Here is a 25,138-nt window from a genome sequence, read left to right on the forward strand (position 1 = left end):
TGTACCGAAGGTATTTGACACAAATATAATACAGAAACACACACATTTGATATTATATAAAACATTAATAGAGTGGATTCTAGGATTTTTCAAACACTTTAAAGCGGAGTTCCACACATTTTTAATAGGTTGGATTACATAGATGTATGTAATCCCCTTTAAAACGGCTTTTACCAATGGAAACTTTTTTTTGTTTGCTAGTAAATACCTTAATTTCTGCTTTATTCCTCCTCTCCTCACTTCCGGGTCCGATCGGCGATGACGTCATTCGGCGATTCGCAGTGTGTGCTGGGATGTATTCCATTCCAGAAATCTCGCAGTATTACCCAGGAGCTGAGCTGTACTGAGCCGTGCCTGCCCCGCCTCCGCCCCGCCTCCTCTCAGTGAGTTGTACTGTATGCATTGTATTCAGGCCGTTCTCTGCCCCGCCTCTGCCCCGCCTCCTCTCAGTGAGCGAGGACTGAAAAGATTATATCCTCACTGAGCTCACTGAGAGGAGGCGGGGCAGAGCACATCCTGAATACAATGCATACAGTACAACTCACTGAGAGGAGGCGGGGCAGGTCACTGCCTGAATACACACAGTACAGATCAGCTCCTGGGTAATACTGCGAGATTTTTGGAATGGAATACATCCCAGCACACACTGCGAATCGCCGAATGACGTCTTTGCCGATCGGACCCGGAAGTGAGGAGAGGAGGAATAAAGCAGAAATTAAGGTATTTACTAGTAAAAAAAAAAAAAAAAAAAAAAAGTTTCCATTGGTAAAAGTCGTTTTAAAGGGGATTACATAGATCTAAAGTTACGAAAATGGGTGGAACTCCATTTTAAACTAGGGCTTATTTTTGGGGCAGGGCTTATATTGCAGCCCTCCTCGAAAATCACAGTAGGTCTTATTTTCAGGGTAGGTCTTATTTTCGGAGAAACACAGTATGTAGATTAAATTAACGTGGAAAATTTAGATGACAACTTTACTAAAAGAAAATTTATACTTAATTAAGTTGTATAAGGTTGGGCAAAGTACAGTAAACTATAGCAGCCAATCAGATTTGACTTTTTGCCAACATAGGGCGATCACTACTTTGCCTATTGCCCTTAGATGTGTCAAAAAAGTAAACCCAATTCTGTTTCAGTTTTGGTGATTTAGTGTGACCAAAGTGTACACTGAGCCCGAGCTGTTTTTCTGCCCGGGAGTGTAGTGCCCGTTCCGTGAATTGAGAATTGACGAAGAGGTTTCCGTCCTAATACTGAGAGCCCTTGACTTGCAGCAGCCAAGTCTGCTCATCAGAATGTAAAAGTCCTTTCGAAAAGCCTTAGTGAAAAAAGCGTAGAGAAATGGATTGGCACACGAATTAATGGGATAAAACAGAACTAACAGGATCTTGGAATTGGACACTGTTATTAAGGGAACCTTCAGGGAGGCAGAGATGGCAAAGAATGAAATGGGTGCAGTGCACAGAAAATTGGTGAATATTAGAACCGCCATTCTGATGGCCGTTTTGGTGTCGCTGTGGGAGGAGACAATATCAGGATTGCGTACAGTGATATATATATGTGCATAGCAAATACAGATAGCCACAAAAGCCAAAACATTAAGCACTAGAAGAAAAATTATATAAGCCTGTGAAGGTAAAGATTCAATGTCCATGGGCAAACAAATGCTAACTTTCATGTAGCTGCTTATGCCAACAATGGGCAACAGGGCCACTACGATCGCGAAGATCCAACCAGAAATCATAATGATGAAAGCATGACGTAATCTGACTTTACGTTGGAGCTGCATTGCGTAGGTTATGGTATGCCACCGCTCAAGGGTAATGGCTGTCAGTGTGTAGACTGAAAGTTCGCTGGCAAACACAGTAAAAAATCCTGCTGCTGCACAACCTGCTCCTGTCTGCCACTCGATAGCATAGTTATAATATTGGCTTTTTGTTTTGATGTCCACGGAGGCAATCAGTAGGAGGTAGATGCCCATGCAGAAGTCTGCAAAGGCCAGGCTGCACATTAGAAACTTTGGAACACTGAATTTCGACTTGCTGGTTATCAATATTATGAGAACCACTGCATTCCCACTTATGGCCAGAATGCTGATACACCACATCAGGATACGGAGAAAGCCATAGCCCATGATGTCTTCGCATGGGTTGAATTCATCCGGTTTCGGGAAACACTTCACGTTCTGCACATCATAACAGAAATGGTAGTCAAAGTCATCGTAATCGAAGCTCAGGTCACTGCTCGTGTAGTAATCCACCTGTGCTGATCTTTTGTTGGTAGGCTTTGAAACTTCATTCACAAAATAACTGCTTCTATTGCACAAAGGATGCACATCCGTGCTACAGAAAGAACAAAGTGCACAATAAATAAATACACCACAACATGCGGATTCCAATTGATTAAAGTGTATGTATAACCTAAAGTTCTTTTTTTTTTTTCGTTTTTGAGTGAATAGGGAAGAATTAGAAGTCCTGTCAAGTTTTTTATTGATATCCATGTCTCCACTAGGTGGATTCACCCTCTCTAATTATCTTGGTGATCGTTGTCTTTGGTAAAGAAAGTAAAGAAAAAGCTAACATCAAAGCCTCGTACACACTCAACGATTGTTGGCCGTGAATTTTCGACCAACGTCCGATCGGCCGATTGTCGGCTTGTTAGTATGATGCTTCCGACAACCGGCTGTGACTTTTCGGCCGAACAAAATCTGGTGTGAATGCTATAAAATGTTTGTTGGCCGTCAACAGAACGGCCGATTTTCCGTCAGTCAGTACAGATTTCGGCAGACAAAAATCAGATAAGCAAGACTGGGCATGCTCAGAGAAGAAAAAACACACGGAAAGTAAACCAGCACATGACATCACTTCTGAAGTTGGTTGTTGTTGGCCGAGAAAATTTGTGTGCAGTCTAGAGCACATTTCAACCAACACAACAACACTGGACAAAAGACGGCCGATCCGTCAGCCGATAATCGTTGCGTGTGTACGAGGCTTTAGGAGCTGTCTCCAGAAGTGGTGAACAAATTCTTCCAATGGGAACACCTGTCCAGTGACAATGTCTAAGAGCCGGTTCACACTAATCCGACTCAAAGCCGCCTCGACTTTGGGCGACTTTGAAGTCGCCCATGCAGCACGACTTTATCGCGGCTTGCAAACGACTTCTCATAATAGAAGTCAATGCAAGTCGCTCCAACTTCGCAAAAAAATAGTGCAGGAACCTTTGACTTGAGTCGCTCTGATTAAATCGGTTCCATTGCACAGCATTGGGAGCAACTTGTCAGGCGACCAAGTCGTGTGGTGTGAACCGGCTCTTAAAGGTGAGTTCCTCTCACTTTGGAGTGATTTGCTCAAAGCAGAACTCAAGGAGTTTTTTTCCATGCAGTGAGGCTGTGCCTGCACTGCATGGGTTTACTGCTTGTTTTGTCCAAGGGCACACAGAAAGGATATACTCGCCTTATCCTTCGATCCTCCAGAAAACAGACCTCCCTCATGTCCAGCAGTGGACTGTTCCTACTGTCCTTATGTCCAGAGCCAGTCTTTGGACATAATGACATCAGGAACAGTCCATTCATAAGACAACTAGGGTGTGGGGAGGCAGGAGTGGCATGGACCAGTCTTGCACTCACATGATCGGCAGATTAGGTAAGTATATCTCCAGTTAACCCATGCAGTACGGGTACAGCTCCACTGCATGGGAAACAAAAGTTCCTGGAATTCTTGTCTAATGTATGGCCTTGGCCTACCTTATGCCTCGTACACACGCAACGATTATCGGCCGACCGATCGTCCGACTTTTGTCCAGAGTGGTGTTTTGTTGGTTGGAATGTGCGTAGACTGCACACGAATTTTCTCGGCCAACAAAAATCTACTTCAGAAGTGATGTCATGTGCTGGTTTACTTTCCGTGTGTTTTTTCTTCTCTGAGCATGCCCAGTCTTGCTCATCAGATTTTTGTCTGCCGAAATCTGTACTGACTGACGGAAAATCGGCCGTTGTGTTGACGGCCAACAAAAATTTTATTGCCTGCACACCATATTTTTTTCGGCCGAAAAGTCGGAGTCGGTTGTCGGAAACATCATACTAACAAGCCGAAAATCGGTCGATCGGACGTTGGCTGAAAATTCCCGGCCAATAATCGATGCGTGTGTACGAGGCATTAGTTTATAGGAAGGAAATTCAACATTTGGTTAAGTGGTGTGTAGCGCTACCCCTATCTTTAGGATGGGTAGGGAATCCCCCTCAACAGGATACATGTATAAAAAAAATAAATAAACTGATGGGTTTTCTTCACTCTTGCCTACTGTTTTAAAAGGTTTGGCTATATATACTTTAAGATGAACTAAAATGTAATATTTTAAAACAACTGGCAGTAGTCAGTAGGTTTACATAGCTATTTTTATTGCTAGTTTGGAGATTTGTTCTCTTTGTCCTGGTGTCCATTGTCACTGGGATTAAAAGTGAGGGGAAATCCAAAAATTTTTAGTTGTCACCAGAACATTTACAGAGGGGATATCTTCCAATGGAAGGCAAGAAAGGGATTTATCTCACTTTGTTTTGTCCACAGAACCATAAGTGGATGGAAATCTCACAAATGGGACACGGATGGCAAAAAATGATTTTAAACATTCACTACACGGTTGTGGTTTTTAGATGTGTTAGAATTTGGTAAGCGATACAGGATACCCACCATGCTTGCCATGGCTCCTGGCAACTTGTCTAGCTTGTGGGTGTTAGTGTAGCCACTGGTAATCTGTGAAATGGCATTGCTGCTCTATCAGATTTGCAAGACTAGGAGGGAATGCAGTTATTGCAGGATCACATAATAACTTCCTACTAGTGTGGAAAACAAAGCAGTAACGTGACCATTGTCATTTACTCCCAAGCACTAGAGGAGAGCCTGGCATAGAACCAATAAGCGCTTCACCATTGACTTTGGGATTGGTTCCATCTTTGGAGAATCTGAATCTCATTGGACGCATAGTTCTCTCGAGACATTGGAGGCCATCTTGAACTCATAAGGGTTTATATATAGCTCCTGCTGGGTCACTGAAATGGAGCCTGCAGTGTCAGAAGTTCCAAACAGAGACCCGGCTTGTGAGGGAGAGGTAGGCCTAGCATTAGGAACAGGTTCTTGTAGAGTAAGGGACAGCAAAGGGACACTCATGGATGTCTCTGCAGTCGGTTCTGTACTGATGCCCCTGCACTCATCTGGCGAACACATATTGTAGGGATCATGCCCCAGTAAATTTTGCAAAAAAGCAAAAAATAGCCTCAAGTTTACCCCTGATAAAGTGGAATTTATGTCTGAGAAACGTATAGAGAGATCTTCATCCCACCACAACATTGGCCCAATCAAAACTTATTAAGCTTATTACCATACTGATTCTTCTATGTCATTGTTACATTTATATGGATAGGTAATGGGTGCTGGGTAGGGATGATCGAACTTTTGAAAAGTTCGGTTCGACCAGAACACCCGAACTTCCCAAATGTTCGGCCCGGATTTCAGAACCAATGGGACCCGAACTTCGGTATTTAAAAAACACCATTTTGAAGCCCTAAAACCCAATAAATGCCCCTAAAAAGTGCCTAGGGTTCGGGGTCATGCCCCAGGGACTATTAATCACACAAAAAAAAGTTCTTAAAAATTGTCATTTTTGATAGAGAGCCAATTATTGAAAAAAAAAAAAAGAGATTTTTTTGGATTTAGTGGGGGTCTAAAAAGTGTACCTGTGAAGTTTCAGCTCTGTAGCATGTCCAGAACCATAAAAAAAAAGATTGTTTGTATTAGGTCACTTATAGAACAGGGATATGGCTTTGCTATTTTCACACCTTGCCGGTTTTGTAGCAAGCGTTTTTTTGGGCATTTTTTGGGGGTTATTGGAGGCAGGCATGACATCTAAACTTGTGTATTGGGGTATATATACACACACATGTCTGTATATATATATATACACCTGCACATATATAGGTGTGAAAGGAGCATAAAACTATACTTGCGCTAATTAAATAATTAACACCAATATGGTTACGCTCCTATTACACCTATATATGTGTATGTGTAAAATTCATATAAGTGTGTGTGTATATATATATACTCCTATACAGAAGTTCAGATGTTTTGCCTGCCTGCAAAGAACCCAAAAAAATGCCCAAAAAAACGCCAGCGCCAAAAAAAACGCCCAGGTGTGTTTTTGCAGCAGGCGTTTTTTTTGGGCATTTTTTTGGGGTCTTTGGAGGCAGGCAAAACATCTGAACATCTGTATAGGGGTATATATACACAAACACTTATATGTATTTTACACATACACATATATAGGTGTGATAGGAGCGTAACCATATTGGTGTTAATTATTTCATTAGCGCAAGTATAGTGTTCTGTTACTTTCACACCTATATATGTGTATGGGTATATATACATATAAGTGTGTGTGTATATATACCCCTATACAGAAGTTGAGATGTCATGCCTGCCTCCAAAGAACCCAAAAAAATGCCCAAAAAAAAATCCTGCAATAACACACCTGGGCGTTTTTTTTTTTTTTTTTTGGCACAGGCGTTTTTTTTGGGCATTTTTTTGGAGGCAGGCAAAACATCTGAACTTCTGTATAGGGGTATATATGCACACACACTTATATGTTTATATACCCATACACATATATAGGTGTGAAAGTAGCAGAACACTACTTGCGCTAATGAAATAATTAACACCAATATGGTTACGCTCCTATCACACCTATATATGTGTATGTGTAAAATACATATAAGTGTGTGTGTGTGTATGTATATATATATATATATATATATATATATATATATATATATATATACCCCTATACAGAAGTTCAGATGTTTTGCCTGCCTTTTTTTTGGCGCTGGTGTTTTTTTGGGCATTTTTTGGGGTTCTTTGGAGGCAGGCAAAACATCTGAACTTCTGTATAGGGGTATATATATATATATATATATATATATACACACACTTATATGTATTTTACACATACACATATATAGGTGCGATAGGAGCGTAACCAAATTGGTGTTAATTATTTAATTAGTGCAAGTATAGTTTTCTTCTCCTTTCACACCTATATATGTGCAGGTGTATATATACAGACATGTGTGTGTATATATACCCCAATACACAAGTTTAGATGTCATGCCTGACTCCAAACTTGTCCTCAAAAAATCCCTATAAACGCCTGCAGCCAAAAAGCAGGCTGACCGGCGAGAAGCCATATTAGTGCACTGAATGTGACCTAAGAGAAACAATGTTTTCTCTGCAGCGGTCACCCTGATATGGAAGGGTTTGGTCACCCTGCCATAGCAGTCAGTGTCAGTTCACCCTACACTACATTACGGTCACCCTGGCACTTAACACTTTCCCTACAGAAACTAAATTTTTGCATCTAACCAAAGTGGAAAATAGCACCCTAACTACACTAGATATCCCTTTCCTCACACTAATAAATGCTAAATTACACTTTTAAAGTAAAATTAACAGAACTGCTTCCACTCTCTTCCATGTCCCTGTATTACAATGCTAGGAATTTGGCGGGGGTTATCTTATATACTGGGGGGCGTATTCACTAATGATTGGCCTAGGGACCCCCTAGTCACTCCAATCACATTCCTAGCATTCTCCTGCCCCCTCAATTGGCTTTTACTAATGGTTCTGGTCCAATCACAGGCTTTTAAAGCCCATTTCCTGGCCCATTGCCTTTTGGTCGGTTCTGGTTGCCGAATTCCGAACTTTTTCAGCAAAAAGTTCTAAATTCGGCCGAACCTCGAACAGTCAATGTTCGGGTCGAACCGATGGTCGACCCGAACCGTTCGATCATCCCTAGTGCTGGGTGGAGATTATTGTAGATACTGAGGCAGAACACTATATATAAATTTACTGTGGGCTATTATATCTTACCAATGTTTAATGTGATATGAAAAAATTGGACACCATAAAATCCCTTTCTCTAAGTTCATTCAGGCCAGGTTCACATATGTGCGGCCGCAAATTCTGAGGTCCTGTGCATTTCTGTTCACTGGTTCAGGTGCGATTCAGGTCGGCATTTTGGCCTGAATTCGCATCTGAAACGGACCCAAAAATGCATGGGACCCTTTTGCAATCCACTCCGTGGCCACCCCCGGACCTGTGTAAACGGGCTCCATTGAGAAAATCACATCTAATTCGCACATATATGAACCCAGCCTGAAGGACACAGCTTTTATATATGAAGTTTTGTAAGGGTACCTTCAAAATTAGATATTCCTGCCACTTTTTCCATAATATAATATAATATAATTTTATTGATGCAGCATTTTCAAAATGACAGCCCACTATGTGAATTTATGGAAAATATATAAGAAATGCACACACTTTGCATGTTACGGGTGTAGATAAAAACCTCTTTGAATCAGTAGTAAATGTAGTTTTTTTTTCTTTACGAACAAAAATTTGTACTTTTAATTTAATGAAACAGCCCATATAGCTGTTCTTCTAAAGGAAAGTGTACATAATGAAATAATATAAATAATGTAACCACTTTTAATATTGCCAATACCTTTCTTTGCTTTACTGAATACAGTTTCAGTAGGAACGTGGCTTATGGTAAAATCTACACTCTGTACACAGACGCTGTCCCTCTAATGGCACATTTTATACTTTAAATACTTAGCATGCTGTGTAAAGACAAATAGTATGAAAGTTCTAAAGACATAATCCTTGAGACCTCAGGTGAATGCTATTCCTATTTAACAGACAATTTATTTTAATTGCCTTTTCCTGGGTCCATATGCTCACAATCAATACTGCACTGGAAGGCTGCATGTCATATTATTAGGTTAATGACATAGGAGATATAAGTTAGAATTTAAATCTTTAAGAATAAATGGCTCCGTGCTGGTATTGTATGCAATATATAGCTGGGGGTGAGGAGAGGTTGTAGTCTTCTAGTGCCACAGCACTTTTCGTTTTAATGAACATTATGAAAAAAAAAAAAAATGTTTTTTCAATATGCTCTTAGTGTTCTAAAGATATACATTATATTGTCAAAAGTATTAGGACACCTGCATTTACACGCACATGAACTTTAATGGCATCCCAGTCTTACTCCGTAGGGTTCAGTATTGATTTTGCCCACCCTTTGCTGCTATAACAGCTTCAACTCTTCTTGGTAGACCACAAGGTTTAGGAGTGTGTTTATGGGACTTTTTGACCATTCTTCCAGAAGTGCATTTTTGAGGCCAGGCACTGATGTTGGACTAGAAGGCCTGGCTCACAGTCTCCGCTCTAATTCATTCCAAAGGTGTTCTATTGGGTTGAGGCCAGTCAAGTTCCTCCACCCCAAACTCGCTCATCCATGTCTTTATGGACCTTGCTTTGCGCTCTGGTCCAAATTATTTGACGGAGAGGGTATTATGGTGTCAAAAAGTTGTTTTTCAGGGGTTGGGCTTGGTCCCTTAGTGCCAGTGAAGGGAACTCTTAAGTTGTCAGCATACCAAGACATTTTGGATACAGGAAGGGGCCATCCCTAAACTATTCCCACAAAGTTGGGAGCATGATATTGTCCAAAATGTCTTGGTATGCCGAGACATTTTGGACAATTTCATGCTCCCAACTTTGTGGGAATAGTTTAGGGATGGCCCCTTCCTGTTCCAACATGACTGAACACCAGTGCACAAAGCAAGGTCCATGGATAAATGAGTATGGAGTGGAGGAACTTTACTGGCCTGCACAGAGTTCTGACCTTAACCCGATAGAACACCTTTGGGATGAATTGGAGCGGAGACTGAGAGCTATACCTGTCAAGTAAAAGCCGGCAGCTCAGAGTGCTCTTTCAGAATAAATCCTTTATTGGCTACATGTCATAAGGTAGGCTGTGTAGTCAAAATGTGTTAGCACCTACAGCATTGTGTCTTATATACAGTATGTAGCCAATAAAGGATTTACAGTAAAACCTTGGTTTGAGAGTAACTTAGTTTGAGAGCGCTTTGCAAGACAAGCACATTTTTAAAATACATTTTGACTTGATATACAAGCGATGTCTTGATATACAAGTAGCATCATGTATAAAAAAGAAGATAGGAGCCTCTAAAGTGTAGCAATATGGTTACATTTAATGAAGGTTCAATATTTAGCAACTCACATGGTTGATGAATAAAACAAGCACATCTAAGTATGCAGGCATCTGGGGTAAAGCTGTCCACATAGACCATCCTCTGCACAGCCATCTTCATCATCCCTTCCCCGCTGCACTCCACGAGTGATTCGATGCCTCACTTTCAGATCACTCTTCTGCAGGCTATTCTTCCCAGTCACGGTTGCAGACTGACAGTGTGTAACGCTCCTGCGTTTTATATATAATGTGGATTTACAGCTGCAGAAATATTCCACTTCAGTAGTCATGTAGAGAAACGCTGAGACACCAATCCCAACTCCCAAGACTCATCATGTGTGGATAGTCTCAATTCAGCAAGTAAATACACACACTCAATAAGATGTTCCTAGAGTGACTTATATGTATAGTAATATAGTGATGATAGGCTGAAGAGACAGGTTGGGTAGAGATGGTAGATGACAGACACTTGAAAGGAATGTTCTTGAAAGTAAGATAGTAGCAGATGGGATGCAGATAGGTTTAGCAATCATGTATGGTAGCAGATGATAGAGTAGCAGGTGAACATACAGGATAGACCAACCCAGTGCAAGATGGTATTAGGCTCAAGAGCTAGCAATCTTAGTTAGTGCAGATGTAGTAATAGTCCTTAGTATGCAGAGCTAGATAGTGTAAGCTTTAGTATGAAGGTTATAGAGGTTTCCCCTGTGGGGTACTTATCACTAGTAGCAATGTAGTAGAGGAGAGGTTCGGCAAGAGCGGATGATCCGGTAACGGGATACAGAGATCAGCAGCGTGGTTCCGATAGCGAGGTATGCTTGCAAGCATGAGAGCTTCAAGGCAGATTATGCGGCGTTGAACGAACATGTGAGTGAGACCGCCGGAGGTTGAAATAGCCGCTCCAGCGGCGCTCAGTGATGACAGCATCGGTCTTAAAGGTGTATGCGCACTTTACCAAAAGAGAATGGTGGGGCGCATACACTTAGGAAAAGTGGAATTAGGGTACCAAAGGTACCAGAACATTACACAGTGGTGAGAGCCGGTGGTTCAGAAGATGGTCTATGTGGACAGCTTTACCCCGGATGCCTGCATACTTAGGTGTGCCTATTTTAATCATCAACCATGTGAGTTGCTAAATGTTGAACCTTCATTAAATGTAAGCATATTGCTAACTTAGAGGCGTCTCTCATCTCTCTTATATTCTGCAGCTCTGCTAGATTTTGCTTCTAATCCCCTTGGGAAGGCTACATATTGTGGATGGACATTTTATGGTTACACAACCTATCACATTGCTATAATCTTTGTATATAGACTATAAACTGAAGGACTTGTGGAACAAATCATCTGAGTTTCTATTATTTCTTATGGGGAAATTTGCTTTGATATAAGAGTGCTTTGGATTACAAGCATGTTTCCAGAACGAATTATGCTCGCAATCCAAGGTTTTACTGTATTCTGAAAAAGCACTCTGAGCTGCTGGCTTTTACGTGACAAGGATCTGCTATTGTGGGACTTGAACGCCCCAGCCAGAATACAGGTCTCGAGCTCCTAGACTTTGGAGATAGCGGTAGAGCTTGGGCAAATCTACTTTATATATCTATATGTACCGTATCTCACAAAAGTGAGTACACCCCTCACATTTTTATAAATATTTTATTATATCTTTTAATGTGACAACACTGAAGAAATTACACTTTGCTACAATGTAAAGTAGTGAGTGTACAGCTTGTATAACAGTGTAAATTTGCTGTCCCCTCAAAATAACTCAACACACAGCCAATAATGTCTAAATCACTGGTAACAAAAGTGAGTGCACCCCTAAGTCAAAATGTCCAAATTGGGACCAATTAGCCATTTTCCCTCCCCGATGTCATGTGACTCGTTAGTGTTACAAGGTCTCAGGTGTGAATGGGGAGCAGGTGTGTTAAATTTGGTGTTATCGCTCTCACTCTCTCATACTGGCCACTGGCAGTTCAACATGGCACCTAATGGCAAAGAACTCTCTGAGGATCTGAAAAAGGAATTGTTGCTCTAAAGATGGCCTAGGCCAGTGATGGCGAACCTTGGCACCCCAGATGTTTTGTAACTACATTTCGCATGATGCTCATGCACTCTGCAGTGTAGTTGAGCATCATGGGAAATGTAGTTCCAAAACATCTGGGGTGCCAAGGTTCGCTATCACTGGCCTAGGCTATCAAAAGATTGCAAAGACCCTGAAACTGAGCTGCAGCTCGGTTACCAAGACCATACAACGGTATAACAGGACAGGTTCCACTCAGAACAGGCCTTGCCATGGTCGACCAAAGCAGTTGAGTGTACCTGCTCAGCATCATATCCAGAGGTTGTCTTTGGGAAATAAACGTGTGAGTGCGGCCAGCATTGCTGCAGAGGTTGAAAGGGTGGGGGGGGGGGGGTCAGTCTGTCAGTGCTTAGACCATTTGCCGCACACTACATCAAATTGATATGCATGGCTGTCATCTCAGAAGGAAGCCTCTTCTAAAGATGATGCACAAGAAAGCCCACAAACAGTTTGCTGAAGACAGGAAGACTAAAGACATGGATCACTGGAACCATGCCCTGTGGTCTGATGAGACTAAGATAAACTTATGTGGTTCCAATGGTATCAAGCGTGTGTGGCAGCAACCAGGTGAGGAGTACAAAGACAAGTATGTTTTGCCTACAGTCAAGCAGGGTGGTAGCAGTGTCATCGTCTGGGGTTGCATGAGTGCTGCCACCACTGGGGAGCTACAGTTCATTGAGGGAACCATGAATGCCAACATGTACTGTGACATACTGAAGCAGAGCATAACCCCCTCCCTTTGGAGACTGGGCCGCAGGGCAGTATTCCAACATGATAAAGACCCCAAACACACCTCCAAGACACGCACTGCCTTGCTAAAGAAGCTGAGGGTAAAGGTGATGGACTGGCCAAGCATGTCTCCAGACCTAAACCCTATTGAGCATCTGTGGGGCATCCTCAAATAGAAGGTGGAGCAGCGCAAGGTCTCTAACATCCACCAGCTCAGTGATGTCATCATTGAGGAGTGGAAGAGGACTCCAGTGGCAACCTGTGAAGCTCTGGTGAACTCCATGCTCAAGAGGGTTAAGGCAGTGCTGGAAAATAATGGTGGCCAATATTGACACTTTGGGCCCAATTTGAACATTTTTACTTAGGGGTGTACTTACTTTTGTTGCTAACGGTTTAGACAATAATGACTGTGTGTTGAGTTATTTTGAGGGGACAGCAAATTTACACTGTTATACAAACTGTACACTCACTACTTTACATTGTAGCAAAGTGTCATTTCTTCAGTGTTGTCACATGAAAAGATATAATACAATTTTTACAAAAACCTGAGAGGTGTACTCGCTCTTGTGAGATACTGTGTATGTATATATATATATATATATATATATGTGTATATGTATACACATATACAGGGCTTTTTTTCTCAGAGAATAGGTGCAGGAACTCCCCTCTCCCAAGTAACCCCTTGTCTCCACCCCCCACCCACCCACAAGGACCGTCGCTTATTGCCACCCCATGCCCACCTCCCAGCACCACCTCTTTTAGAGAACACAGAACCAAGTATTGTTTTGCGGTGCTAGGTAATCTGTATAGAATTTGGTTATTATAATAAGGAAAGCAGTAAAATGGATACCAAGAAGCCAGCAACAATACCTCCCCCCAAGCAAAAATAGATCCCCTCGCAATAATAGACACCCCCAACAATAATATTTCCCCCCAGCAACATTAGTCTACTTGCAACACAATACCGCCTCACAACAGACCCACCCCAGGAACAATAGACCCCACCAGCAATAATAGCTCTCCCAGCAGCCAGCATTAAAGAGGAAGTAAACCCTCCTCGGACACTTTTACCTATAGGTAAGCCTATATTAAGGCTTACCTATAGGTACTGTAAATATCTCCTAAACATGCACCGTTTAGGAGATATTTACCTTACATGCAGCCAGTGACGTCACTGGCGCATGCGCTCTGAAGGAATGGCCGCTGGTGCCGTTTCGTCAGAGCCCGTGCCGTGACCGTCGGCTCCCGCGCGCGTGCGTGGGAGTGACGTCACCGCGGCTCCGGCCAATCAGATGGCCAGATGCCGCGATCCCGGAAGACGGGCGACTGGACATGTCGCCCGTCATACAGCTAAGCGGACGGCACGGCGGGGGCTCGTTCTAAGGTAAGTATTTCATAATGAGCTAGTATGCGATGCATACTAGCTCATTATGTGTTTCTCTTTCAGGTTAAAAAAAAAATTTAGTTTGGGTTTACAACCTCTTTAATAGACCCTCAAACAGCAAGTAACAATAGACCTCCTCAACAGTAGATAGCTCCCAGCATCTACTGACCAGACTGAAGTTCATTTTTAGGGTTTACATACACTTTAAATTGCAGTCGATTATGAACGTGAAAGGTAGTAAAAGTAGACAGTGGACTTTGCAATACAGGCTGCTTTAACATTCACTCTGACTTTGGTTAAAGGAAATAGCCACGTACCTTTTCTGTTTCTTCCAGTTTTCAAAAGCACAGCAGTGGCTTGGATACGTAAGATTGGCCTTAATAAGACTAGACAGCCTTTCCAAAGGAGGGAGCTTCTTCAGATTATAAGCATGGTTAGCAATAAGTTTCTTTAGATGCTCCAGGCCGTGCTTGGGCAGAGAGTTGATCTGGGTTTTTGAAATATCCCTGTTTGTAAAAAAAAAAGAATACAAGAAGATATGGCAAAGAAAGATTACACGGAGCAGCAGGCACTGGATCTAAAGAAAAATTCAAAGGAAGATTGAATGTGTGAGCGAACTGGTTTGGAAGGGTCTATAGGAGTTCAATGTGATAACCAACATGCAATACAAAATACATGTTCTGTGCTGTGTGTTCCATTCTCAAGGAGTGCCAGTGATGAAAGAAGGGTGGGAATACAAATGAGTTATAGAATATTTAGAGGAGATGTTATAGGGAGGTATTGGGGTACACTCCCACAATGTAATAAAATAACAGTTACATTATTGGAATCCTCTAGATCAGCCTTATTACCCCAGAGGAATCCATAAAATAATTATCAGGTCTCAGGGATCCCAGGCTAATACCAATTAATTGGGGTAAGTGGGAAAAATGCTCCTTACATTGGTGGTGAGTGGGAAGAATGCTCCTTACAGTGGTAGTCAGTGGGAAGCATGCTCCTTACATTGGTGGTCAGTGGAAAGAATGCTCTTTACGCTTGTAGGGATCTGCTACCCTCTACTGTATGCAATTGTAAATAGTTGCTGTTTGTTATTTTCCACAAAGTTGGTTTTGGACAGGTACTTTCTGTCCCTGCTAGATGGGTCAGAACCCCCCCCAGAAGAAGGAAGTGGAGTGATAAAGGGGAACTGAGCCATGTTACTGTCCGGAGCGTGTTCATGTTCCGGTTCTTTGACAGCTGCTGCTCTGATTCCAGCATTCCGGTTTTGGCTATGATGCCTCCCTGTCTGCCTGTCCACCTGCAAGGTGATTGATGTGGCCAGTCCTTTGGTGGAGACCAAACCTGATTAAAGTAAGCCAAACCTGCAGTCTCATGCTTGTGATATTGTGTTTGTTACATGTGTTCCAAGCTCCCTGTTTGTCTGCCCTGCTCTGCTAGATTGGATCTCCTCATTGACGACCTCAGATTGGATATTGACTATTCTTTAAACCAGTCTGCCAACTGTAAGTACCTATTTGCCTTGCTCAGTTTGCGCAGCCAGGTACTAAAGCATTGTGCATAAGTCCTGGGGGCAACCGAGTGCAGGTAGGTCTGCTTGCTTTATAGGAAATGGTCTGTTACAGGTGAAGACCACAGAGGCCAGCTATAGCGTCTGACCACCTGCGTTAGGGGTAAGTGTGACAATGACTTTACACACAGTAGCTGCTGCTGTTTTTTTACCCAGACCAGAAGCAGAGACTTTTTGGGGGAAAGTATTCCTATGATAAAATAGTTTGAAGGATAAATTTGGCAAAAAATATTTTGGCCATACTTCTTCTGTGGGTCACATGATTGCACTTAGTTCTTCTCTCCTGTGACCCAGAGTTAGCTGACAGAACTGAGAGCGGGCTAAAGCTGTTTTTTTTCTCATGACTCAATAACCAGCACAGGCTAGAGCCAGGTAAGGGTTCCCGAAGGCCACTTGGTAGTTAGAGGTCCAGTTGCATGACAGATTAGAAGCTACTAGGGACTATGGAGCAGAGTGAATAGACAGACTGAGTTGCAGTGACACATAACAATTTCTGCTGGTGAGAAACAGCATTCCAGGCTGGTTGGACAACGGTTTAAGGATCTCTCTATCACTGCTGATCTTGTCCTTAGGCCTCTATAACCAAAATAGACACCGCATTGAGATTATCCTCAGGGGCCTGTGCAACTGAGCTTTGCTACAACATTCATCTGGAGGCCAGCAGTAGGTTTCATCTATCAATGCTTTGTTGCATGGATGGAGGAATCTGTTAGATTTCCTTTGTACAGCCTGCAGCCTAAATATCTAACATTGTGTGGGCAGCTTTAGTCACTTTGTCCATTCATGTTCTCTTGTATGTAGACTCTTTTACCCATTGCTACTAACATTTTTTCAGGAACATAATGTAAAAGGGAATGCCAGCCATTAATGTGCACGTTTTTAGGCATGGAAGCCCAACTGAACGTGCAACAATGTGTGTGGGTCCGCACATAGGAACGCAGACACAACAGCATGCACATGGATTAGTGTTGGGGTAGTTACAAAAAAAATGTAACTAGTTACTAGTTACTAGTTACTTCTGTAAATTGTAATGAGATTACTTTACTAGTTACTGCATTTGAAAAGTAACTTCACTACTTATTACTTTACTTTCCTCTTTCTTAATTGAGCGTGTAGAAGAAGATACATGACACACTTTCTGCATAGAGTTTATTGTATAAACACAGGCTTTGGGAAACATGAGAACAAAACCTGAAAAAACAGAATAAAACATAAAGTGCAACAAAAATTCATAAACTTCATCCCTCTCTATTCTTCGAAATAACGATTGTATCACACGGCTTGGGTAACGCAGGAAAGCGCGTTCCTATAGTCTAGTAAAGTAGTGTAGTTACTTCCTATAGCCTAGTAAAGTAGTGTAGTTATCTCCTATAGCCTAGTAAAGTAGTGTAGTTACCAATATTAGTATTGTAACTAGTTACTTTACTTAGTTACCAAAAAAAGTAATTTAGTTACTGTAATTAGTTACTTTGTAACTAGTTACCCCCAACACTGACATGGATACACGGGCACATTCACCACAGATACTAGCACCTAGTGGGCTTTTTAAACCAGGGCCCTGTGTGGGATCATTGCTGAATTGTATCTCAGCTTGAGTTCCTGTTATCTCAGATTCTGAACCTGATTCACGCTGTAAATGACCTGGTCTAACCTGCTTCTGGATAAATTGTGCCTGTCTAAATTTTCTGCTGAACTTTGTTATCAACCTCAGCCTCAGGACTCTTGACCAAGATTTTGCCTATTGATTCTATATCCCTCTGCCTACACATTGCCAAGGATTTGGTGCCTTCCTGCCCAATTGTTACTGAACGAAGCTTTGATCTCTACTGAACGTGGTGTATTCTAGGTGCCCTTACCACTATGCTTTTTCTTAACCAGCTATAATCTCTACTGAACCTGGTGTATTCTGGGTGCCCTGTGCTTCTACTTTCTTGACACCAGCACTTCCATTTTTCAGTCTTCAGTTTCAGCTTCTTGGCACCTGAGCCCTCCCATTGCCCCTGAAGTCCCTATCACAACTTTCAAGGGTGCTCATACAGGAATTATGCAAGAGGCCACCCTTGTCATCTCAAGCTCACTTCACTGTTCTGTTGGAGCAATACCAGGCCCTTTCAGATATGTAGGAACATGACCTCCTCCGAGGGTGCAGGGGGGGAGCAAGAATTTAACCTTGTGCATGATCCAATACCATAGGACACAAAGCATGGGGAAAGCATGGCTGAAGCATGTACAGATAATGGCAGTGGGGGAAGGGTGGCTGTTCTTTCAAGAGAACCTGTCACTTTTTTCTTTAATAGGGAAAGTGACAGAGCCTCTTTAGAACACTTTCATATGAAAAAACTAGCCACAAATTATAATACGCGGGGGTATAGCATTGTAAAACAATACAAAAGAGACAAAAAAATATGAGAATTTAATTGAACTTTAAGGAATTGTCCAAATTGATAACAATCAGAAGGTGATATTTTTACTCTTAGTGAAATGTGCCATTATACATTGCTACATAACATGTATTAAAATACAAAGAAGCTATATGGTGAAGTGATACATTTTTTTTTCATCCCCCTGATGTACTCTCTAGTCTATGGAGTAGATTGCCTTAAGAGTCGGTCCTCAACTTAAATGTTCACTTTGTGTGTCTTTTATTAATTTTAATGAAACTCTTCTAAAAGCAGGAATGTATCACCTAGCATGCTAAAGCAAATTAAAATATAAAGCAAATTGTTAATTAAAAAATATATTAAAATCTACTAGAGTAAAGAAAACCCATAGCAGCCCACAGAGGTAACATTTGTTCTGAATAAAGCAATTTCAACATGTTCCTATGGAAATTACTGAACCATTCCATTTTTTTTTTTTTTTCAAAACCTGGTTCTGCTTCATTTTTCTCCTGTTTTGCTAATAAACACTTTACACAGTTCAAAGGCAAACCATATGCGTTAGAAACTTTAGACAACTCGAAATAAAAAAATTTTTGTGTCCTTTTTTTTCAACTGAAAAGTCTGGGAGAAAAAAAAAAGGATTTTGGTGGCGACAAAAGTAGCAGAAAACAGCTAGGAAAGTAGCAGGACAATAATGCAAATTCCAACTTGAATTCCAAGCTATGTTTAATCTTTGACTATAACTTGGCTATAACCAGTGGCGGCTGGTCATATGGGGCGCAGGGGCGCTGCCCCCCCATCCATGCGTCTGGTGCCCGCATGTAGATTAGGGTGGATGCATGGAATTCAATGGGGCTTTTTTTTTTAACCATGTGATTAGAGCCAGAGGCTCTCACAGGCTAAAAAAAATGGTGGGCTTGGGGCGCAGAGCAGTGCGCCCCGAGCCCACCCAGTTGTTTGACAATAGCGAATGAATATTCGCTATTGCCACATGGATCCTCCTCCTGGTCAATCAGGAAGCAGGTTTTGAGACCCGTTTCCCAATTGGCCAAAAGAAGAAGTCATGCCATATGGCATGGAGGAGGAGGGAGGAGACGCATGAAGACGGGGAAGAAGCCGAAGCTGCTGCCGCCTGCTGCTGCATCCAGGCAGGGTGAGTAGCAGGGTGAGTAAGCAGGGGGGTCCTGCCTGTCCTGTCCTCTCTTGTATCCTGTATCGCTGTGGTCCGGGGGGGGGATGGTGTGCGGCCTGGTTTGGCCGGGGGGGGGGGGTGTTATATGGTGCGGTCGGTCCGTCCCATGGAGCACCAGCCGCCACTGACTATAACTATTATAAGGGGAACTAAACCCTCCCATCATTGATCTGCTTGTTTGATCTGCAGTTGCCATGATGCTGATCAATGCTGATCAATGCATGATGTGATCAGTTAGGACACCAGCCATTTGATGGTTGGACAGTTGGTAAAGAGCACAAGCAAATGGAACAATTACATTTCCAGCACTTAAAGCGGTGTTCCAGCTGGGAGGAAAAAAAATTAAAGTCAGCAGCTACAAATATGGTAGTTGCTGACTTTTAATATATAGATATTTACCTGTCCAGGGACCCTGCGATGTCAACGCCCCAGCCGATTTTCATATTGACTGCCGGGTGCTGCCGCTGCCAGTCTTTTTGAGGAAAACTGTCAGTGAAGCCTTTCGGCTTCACAGCCAGTTCCCTACTGCACATGCGCAAAGCGTGCTGCGCTTTATAATTGGCCCGGCGGTGGGGGAAGGGGGAGGGGGGCCGAATTTCCAAAGAATGGCGCCGCGGTGCTGTCTCCCGGAAGTGGGGAAGGTGCCTGTCAAAAACAAAGTACCCGTTGCCCCCTCCCCTATGAAAGGTGCCAAATTTTCTGTGGAACTCCGCTTTAATGGAATGTAACTGTTTGTTGAAATTGGTAAATCAATGGGTTTAGTTCTGCTTTAACTAGTTTGTAAACCATATAAATAAAACAGAACTAAACCCTCCTATCCTTATAAGCCAAGTAAGCTGCCATTTTAGCCTGTCTTTGATCTGCAGTTGTCATAGTGCTACACATGTGATTAGTTACAACACCAGTCATTTGATGGCTTGGCAGTTGAGTTTAGAACACAATGAACTGTAATAGATATCATTCATGTCTTGAATGTATCAGTTTTTGGAAATAGTTAAATTGATGGGTTTAATTACTCTTTAACCGCTTGCCGACCGCCCCACGCAGATTTACTGCGGCAGAGCAGCTCGGCTGCGCATAATCACGTAGATCTACATGATTATGTGCACGCGGTCTTGGCTCAGCTGATTAGACACAGCGGGAGTCAGACCGCGGGAGGAGCGGTGGCGATCGCTGCCGGTCTCCTGCTATCTTCACAGAAACTGACAGAAGACCCACCTGCTTATGTAAACAAAGCAGGAGGGTCTCCTGTCACACAGGCAGGGAGAGATCAGGAGTTTCAGCCAAACTGAAACCCTGATCTCTCTGTGCCTGTCACAGAGTCCCTCCCCCCCACAGTCAGTAAGCACAAACAGGCATACATTAACCCCTTTGATCACCCCCTGTGTTAACCCCTTCCCTGCCAGTGTCATTTATACTGAAACAGTGCATAATATTTAGCACTGATTACTGTATTAATGTCACTGGTCCCCAAAAAGTGTCAAAAATGAAAATTAGCGGTCCGATCTGTTCACCGCAATGTCGCAGTCCCGCTAAAAATCACTGATTGCTGCCGTTACTAATAAAAACAAAAAATAAATAAAATCTATCCTGTAGTTTGTAAACGCTATAAATTTTGTGCAAACCAATTAAAATACACTTTTTGAGATTTTTTTAATCAAAAATATGTAGCAGAATATAAATTGGCCTAAACTGATTAAAAAAATTAGATTTTTTTTTATTTTTTTTATTGGGAAAGTAAAAAATATTGTGTTTTTTTTCAAAATTGTTGCTCTTTTTTTTTGATTATAGCTCAAAATCTAAAAACTGCACAGGTGATAAAATACCACCAAAAGAAAGCTTTATTGGTGGGGAAAAAAGGACATTAATTGTATTTGGGTACCTTATTTGATCGTCTGTATGGTTTTCGGCCTGTTCTATGATGGACATGTAAGTGCACAGTTAATTTTCATATGCCTTTAGTTATTGTTCATATATTCTATTTCTTCAATAAAAAAATTTTTTCAAAAAAAATTGTATTTGGGTACAACGCTGCACGACCGCGCAATTGTCAGTTAAAATAATGCAATGCGAATCACAAAAAATGGCCTTTTCATTAAGGGGATAAAACCTTCCAGAGCTGAAGTGGTTAATATACGTATAGCATTTTGTACATTATTATCATTGTTATACAGGATTTATTTAGTGCCGACAGTTTACAACTTGAGGGTGGACAGTACAGCTACAATACGCTTTAACCACTTCAGCCCCGAAAGGTTTTACCCCCTTAATGACCAGGCCATTTTTTGCGATTCGGCACTGTGTTGCTTTAACTGACAATTGCACGGTCGTGCGACATTGCTGCATACAAATCTGACACTAAGTGACACTTTTTGGGGACCAGTGATCAGTGCTAAATAATATGCACTGTTACTGTGTAAATAACACTGGCAGAGAAGGGGTTAATACTGGGGGTGAAGGGGTTAAGTGGGCTCCTAAATTGTGCTTACTAACTGTGGAGGGGGGGAGGGCTCTGTGACAGGCACACAGAGTTCGGTGTTTCAGCTTAGCTAAGATACACAATCTCACTGTGCCTGTCTGACAGGAGAGCCGCTACCTTGTTTACATAGGCAGGCGGCTCTCCTGTCAATTTCCCTAAAGATCGCAAGAGGCCGGTTCCTCCCGCGGTCTGGCTCCCGCTGTGTCTAATCTACGTGATTATGTGCATGTGGCCTCGGTGAAGCACGCACATCGCCGAGACCACATGCACATAATCACGTAGATCTATGTGATTATGCGCAGCCGAGTCGTCCTGCCGCAGTAAATCTGCGTGGGGCAGTCGGAAAATGGTTAATACAGTAGGAATCAGAGGGCCCTGCTCATTAGAGCTTACAATCTAAGAGGGAGGGTCAAGAGATACAAAATGTAATAACTGTGCGGGGATGTACTGATGGAGAAAATAAATGTATAGTTGTTAGGTGGGGGCAGGATAGTATTCTCTAAAGCGGTGTGTTTTCAGGGATCGTCTGAAAGTGGAAAAAGTAGTAGATAATCGGACAGATTGGGGTAGAGCATTCCAGAGGATGGGAGAGGCTCGAGAGAAGTCCTGGAGGCGAGCATGGGAAGAGGTGACAAGGGAGCTAGAGAACAGAAGGTCCTGGGAGGAACGAAGAGAACGATTTGGTTGGTATTTTGAGACCAGGTTAGTGATGTAGCTGGGGGCAAAGTTATGCATGGCTTTGTAAGTTATGGTTAGTATCTTGAATTTAATTAATTGGTTGAGTGGCAGCCAATGGAGAGATTGGCAAAGAGGGGTAGCAGATGCTCAGTGGTTTGTAAGGTGGATGAGCCTGGCAGCAGCGTTCATGATGGACTGAAGGGGAGATATCAGGGGTGTCAAGCCCATTTTCATCACGGGCTGCATCAGCATTATGATTGCCCTGAAAGCGCCGGTTTCTTCTGTAAGACTAGATGTCCAGAGCACCCCACTCCCCCTTACATCAAATGTCAAGAGCCCCCCACTATCAGAAGTGAAAAAGTCCCCCACCCTCCCTTACATCACAGTGCACCCTCTTTACCTTGTGCTGCTTCCTGGAAGAAGTTGAGGATGGAGCTGGAAAGCAGAAAGAGCAGGGTCTGGATGAGGACCAGAGGAGGCCTGGAGTTTGCTGAATGCTGAGACCAGGGGAGGCAGAGATGAGGTGTTGCTGCAACTGAACAGAAAGGTACAGAATCTGTATGAGGAGTCCTGTCCTCCTCTCTGCTGCCGACTGATGAGACAAGGTAGGGACAGAGATGAGGGGGTAGCTGCAGAAGAGGTGCGAGGGCCACATGAAATGGCCTAGAGGGTCGCAATCAGCCCACAGACCTTGTGTTTGACACACGTGTCCTACATAAAGGTAAGTCAATGAGGACAGAATTGCAGTAATTGAGAGGAAAGATGACCAGGGAGTGGATTAGAAGCTTTGTGATGTCATTGGTTAGGAAGCAGTGTATCTTGGAGATGTTGTGGAGGTTGAGGTGGCAAGCTTTGGACAGCGACTGGATGTAGGGCCGAAAGGATGAAAGGATATTTCAGAGTTCAGTATGACACCTAGGACCTTGGCATGGGGGGACATGGGGGGGGTTGATAGTTGAGTTGTTGATTTTGACAGAGAAATCAGGGAAAGAGAACATGGGGGGGTGGGTGCTTTGGGGCAGAGGGGGCTCTGCACCCCGCATCCCAAAGACCCTTGTCCCCATGTTGGGGGACAAGGGCATCTTCTCGACAACCCTGGGCTGTGGTTGTCGGAGTCTGCGGGTGGGGGGCTTATCGGAATCTGGAAGCCCCCTTTAACAAGGGGGTGCCCAGATCCTGGCCCCCCTCTATGTAAATGGGTAACGGGTACATCGTACCCCTACAAATTCACCAAAAAAGTGTCAAAAAGTAAGAACCACAGGAAACTGTTTTTGACAAGTCCTTTATTAAAAAATAGAAAAATAGTGTCCCTTGATTTAAATCCATTGTCAATCACGACGCCCAGCGGACCCAAAGAATAGAAAAAATAAAAAAGCTTCACCTCCTGGGAGGCCTCCAGCCATCTGCCTCCTCTCCACTTCGACAGTTCTTATACAGGCAATGGGTGGGACCACCTGGCTACGTCACCCGGTGACACCGCCCTTTCTGATGTCAGATGATGTCAGAAGGGGGCGGTGCCACCGGTGACATAGTCAGGTGGTCCCACCCCTTGCCTATATAAGAACTGTCAAACCGCAGAGCGGGCAGACGGCAGGAGGCCTCCCAGGAGGCGTAGCGTTTTTTATTTTTTCTATTTTTCAGGTCTGGCGGGCGTCATGATTGGCGATGGATTTACATAGAGGGACACTATTTTTTTATTTTTTAATAAAGGACTGTTTCCTGTGGTTCTTACTTTTTGACACTTGGTAAATGCCCTTACCCATTTTGCTATGGGGCACCAGAGGCAAGCCGCTACTCTGTGTCTCCATTCAGACACAGAGCTGCATCTCTGTGCCACCCCCTCTATCTCCTCATTGGCTCACTTACTTTGATTGACAGCAGCGGGAGCCAATAGCGCCCGCTGCTGTCTCAGCCATTATAGAGGGGAGTCCCGGACAGGCGAGACTCTCGTGCAATATCACCGGATGGAGATGGGGTTCAGGTAAGTATTCGGGGGGCTCCTGCACACAGAAGGATTTTTATCTCAAAGTGGTTGAAAACCCTCTCTTGGAACTTGTACCTATAGGTAAGACTTTAATAAGGCTTACCTATAGGTACTGTAAATATCTCCTAAACTTGCACCGTTTAGGAGATATTTACTTTTAATGCAGCCGATGATGACATCAGCGCATGCACTCTGAAGGAATGGCCACCCGTGCCGTTCCTTCAGAGCCCTGTGCCATGAACGGCGGCTCCCGCGCGCATGTGCGGGAGTGATGTAATCGCGCCTTTGGCCAATCAGATGGCTGGAGGACGTGAACCAGGAAGCAGGATGGCCGAACATGTCAGCCGTCCTGTCGCTGAGCGGGCGGCACTGCGGGGCTTCGTTCTAAGGTAAGTATTTCATAATGAGCGAATAATATACGATACATTCCGCCCGGTAGTTGTCGCCGCCTTGGAGGCGGCCATGTTTTTGGTTACTAGCGGGCGGTGTAAGAATCTGCACTAATTATACGATGTACTCGGGTGTATAGGCTGCCGGTGTTGTGTGAAAACACCAAGTG

At 43.1% G+C, this 25,138-nt stretch overlaps 1 protein-coding gene across 1 annotated transcript in view; it reads right to left on the bottom strand.

The window, feature by feature from the left end:
* Positions 1-1,034: 1,034 nt before the first annotated feature.
* The window catches only part of LOC309551730 (follicle-stimulating hormone receptor-like), a 236,587-nt gene continuing 212,483 nt past the window's right edge, over positions 1,035-25,138 (bottom strand). Inside the window, exons 9-10 of the mRNA XM_082252415.1 lie at positions 14,616-14,804; positions 1,035-2,337 (exon numbers count right to left, since the gene is read on the bottom strand). Coding sequence (XP_082108541.1) covers positions 1,131-2,337; positions 14,616-14,804 — 1,396 coding nt within the window. The 3' untranslated portion in view covers positions 1,035-1,130. The remainder of the gene's footprint in view (positions 2,338-14,615; positions 14,805-25,138) is intronic.

Source organism: Pelophylax lessonae, assembly GCF_965119305.1.
Source record: "Pelophylax lessonae genome assembly, chromosome: 3".
NCBI classification, from domain to species: domain Eukaryota; kingdom Metazoa; phylum Chordata; class Amphibia; order Anura; family Ranidae; genus Pelophylax; species Pelophylax lessonae.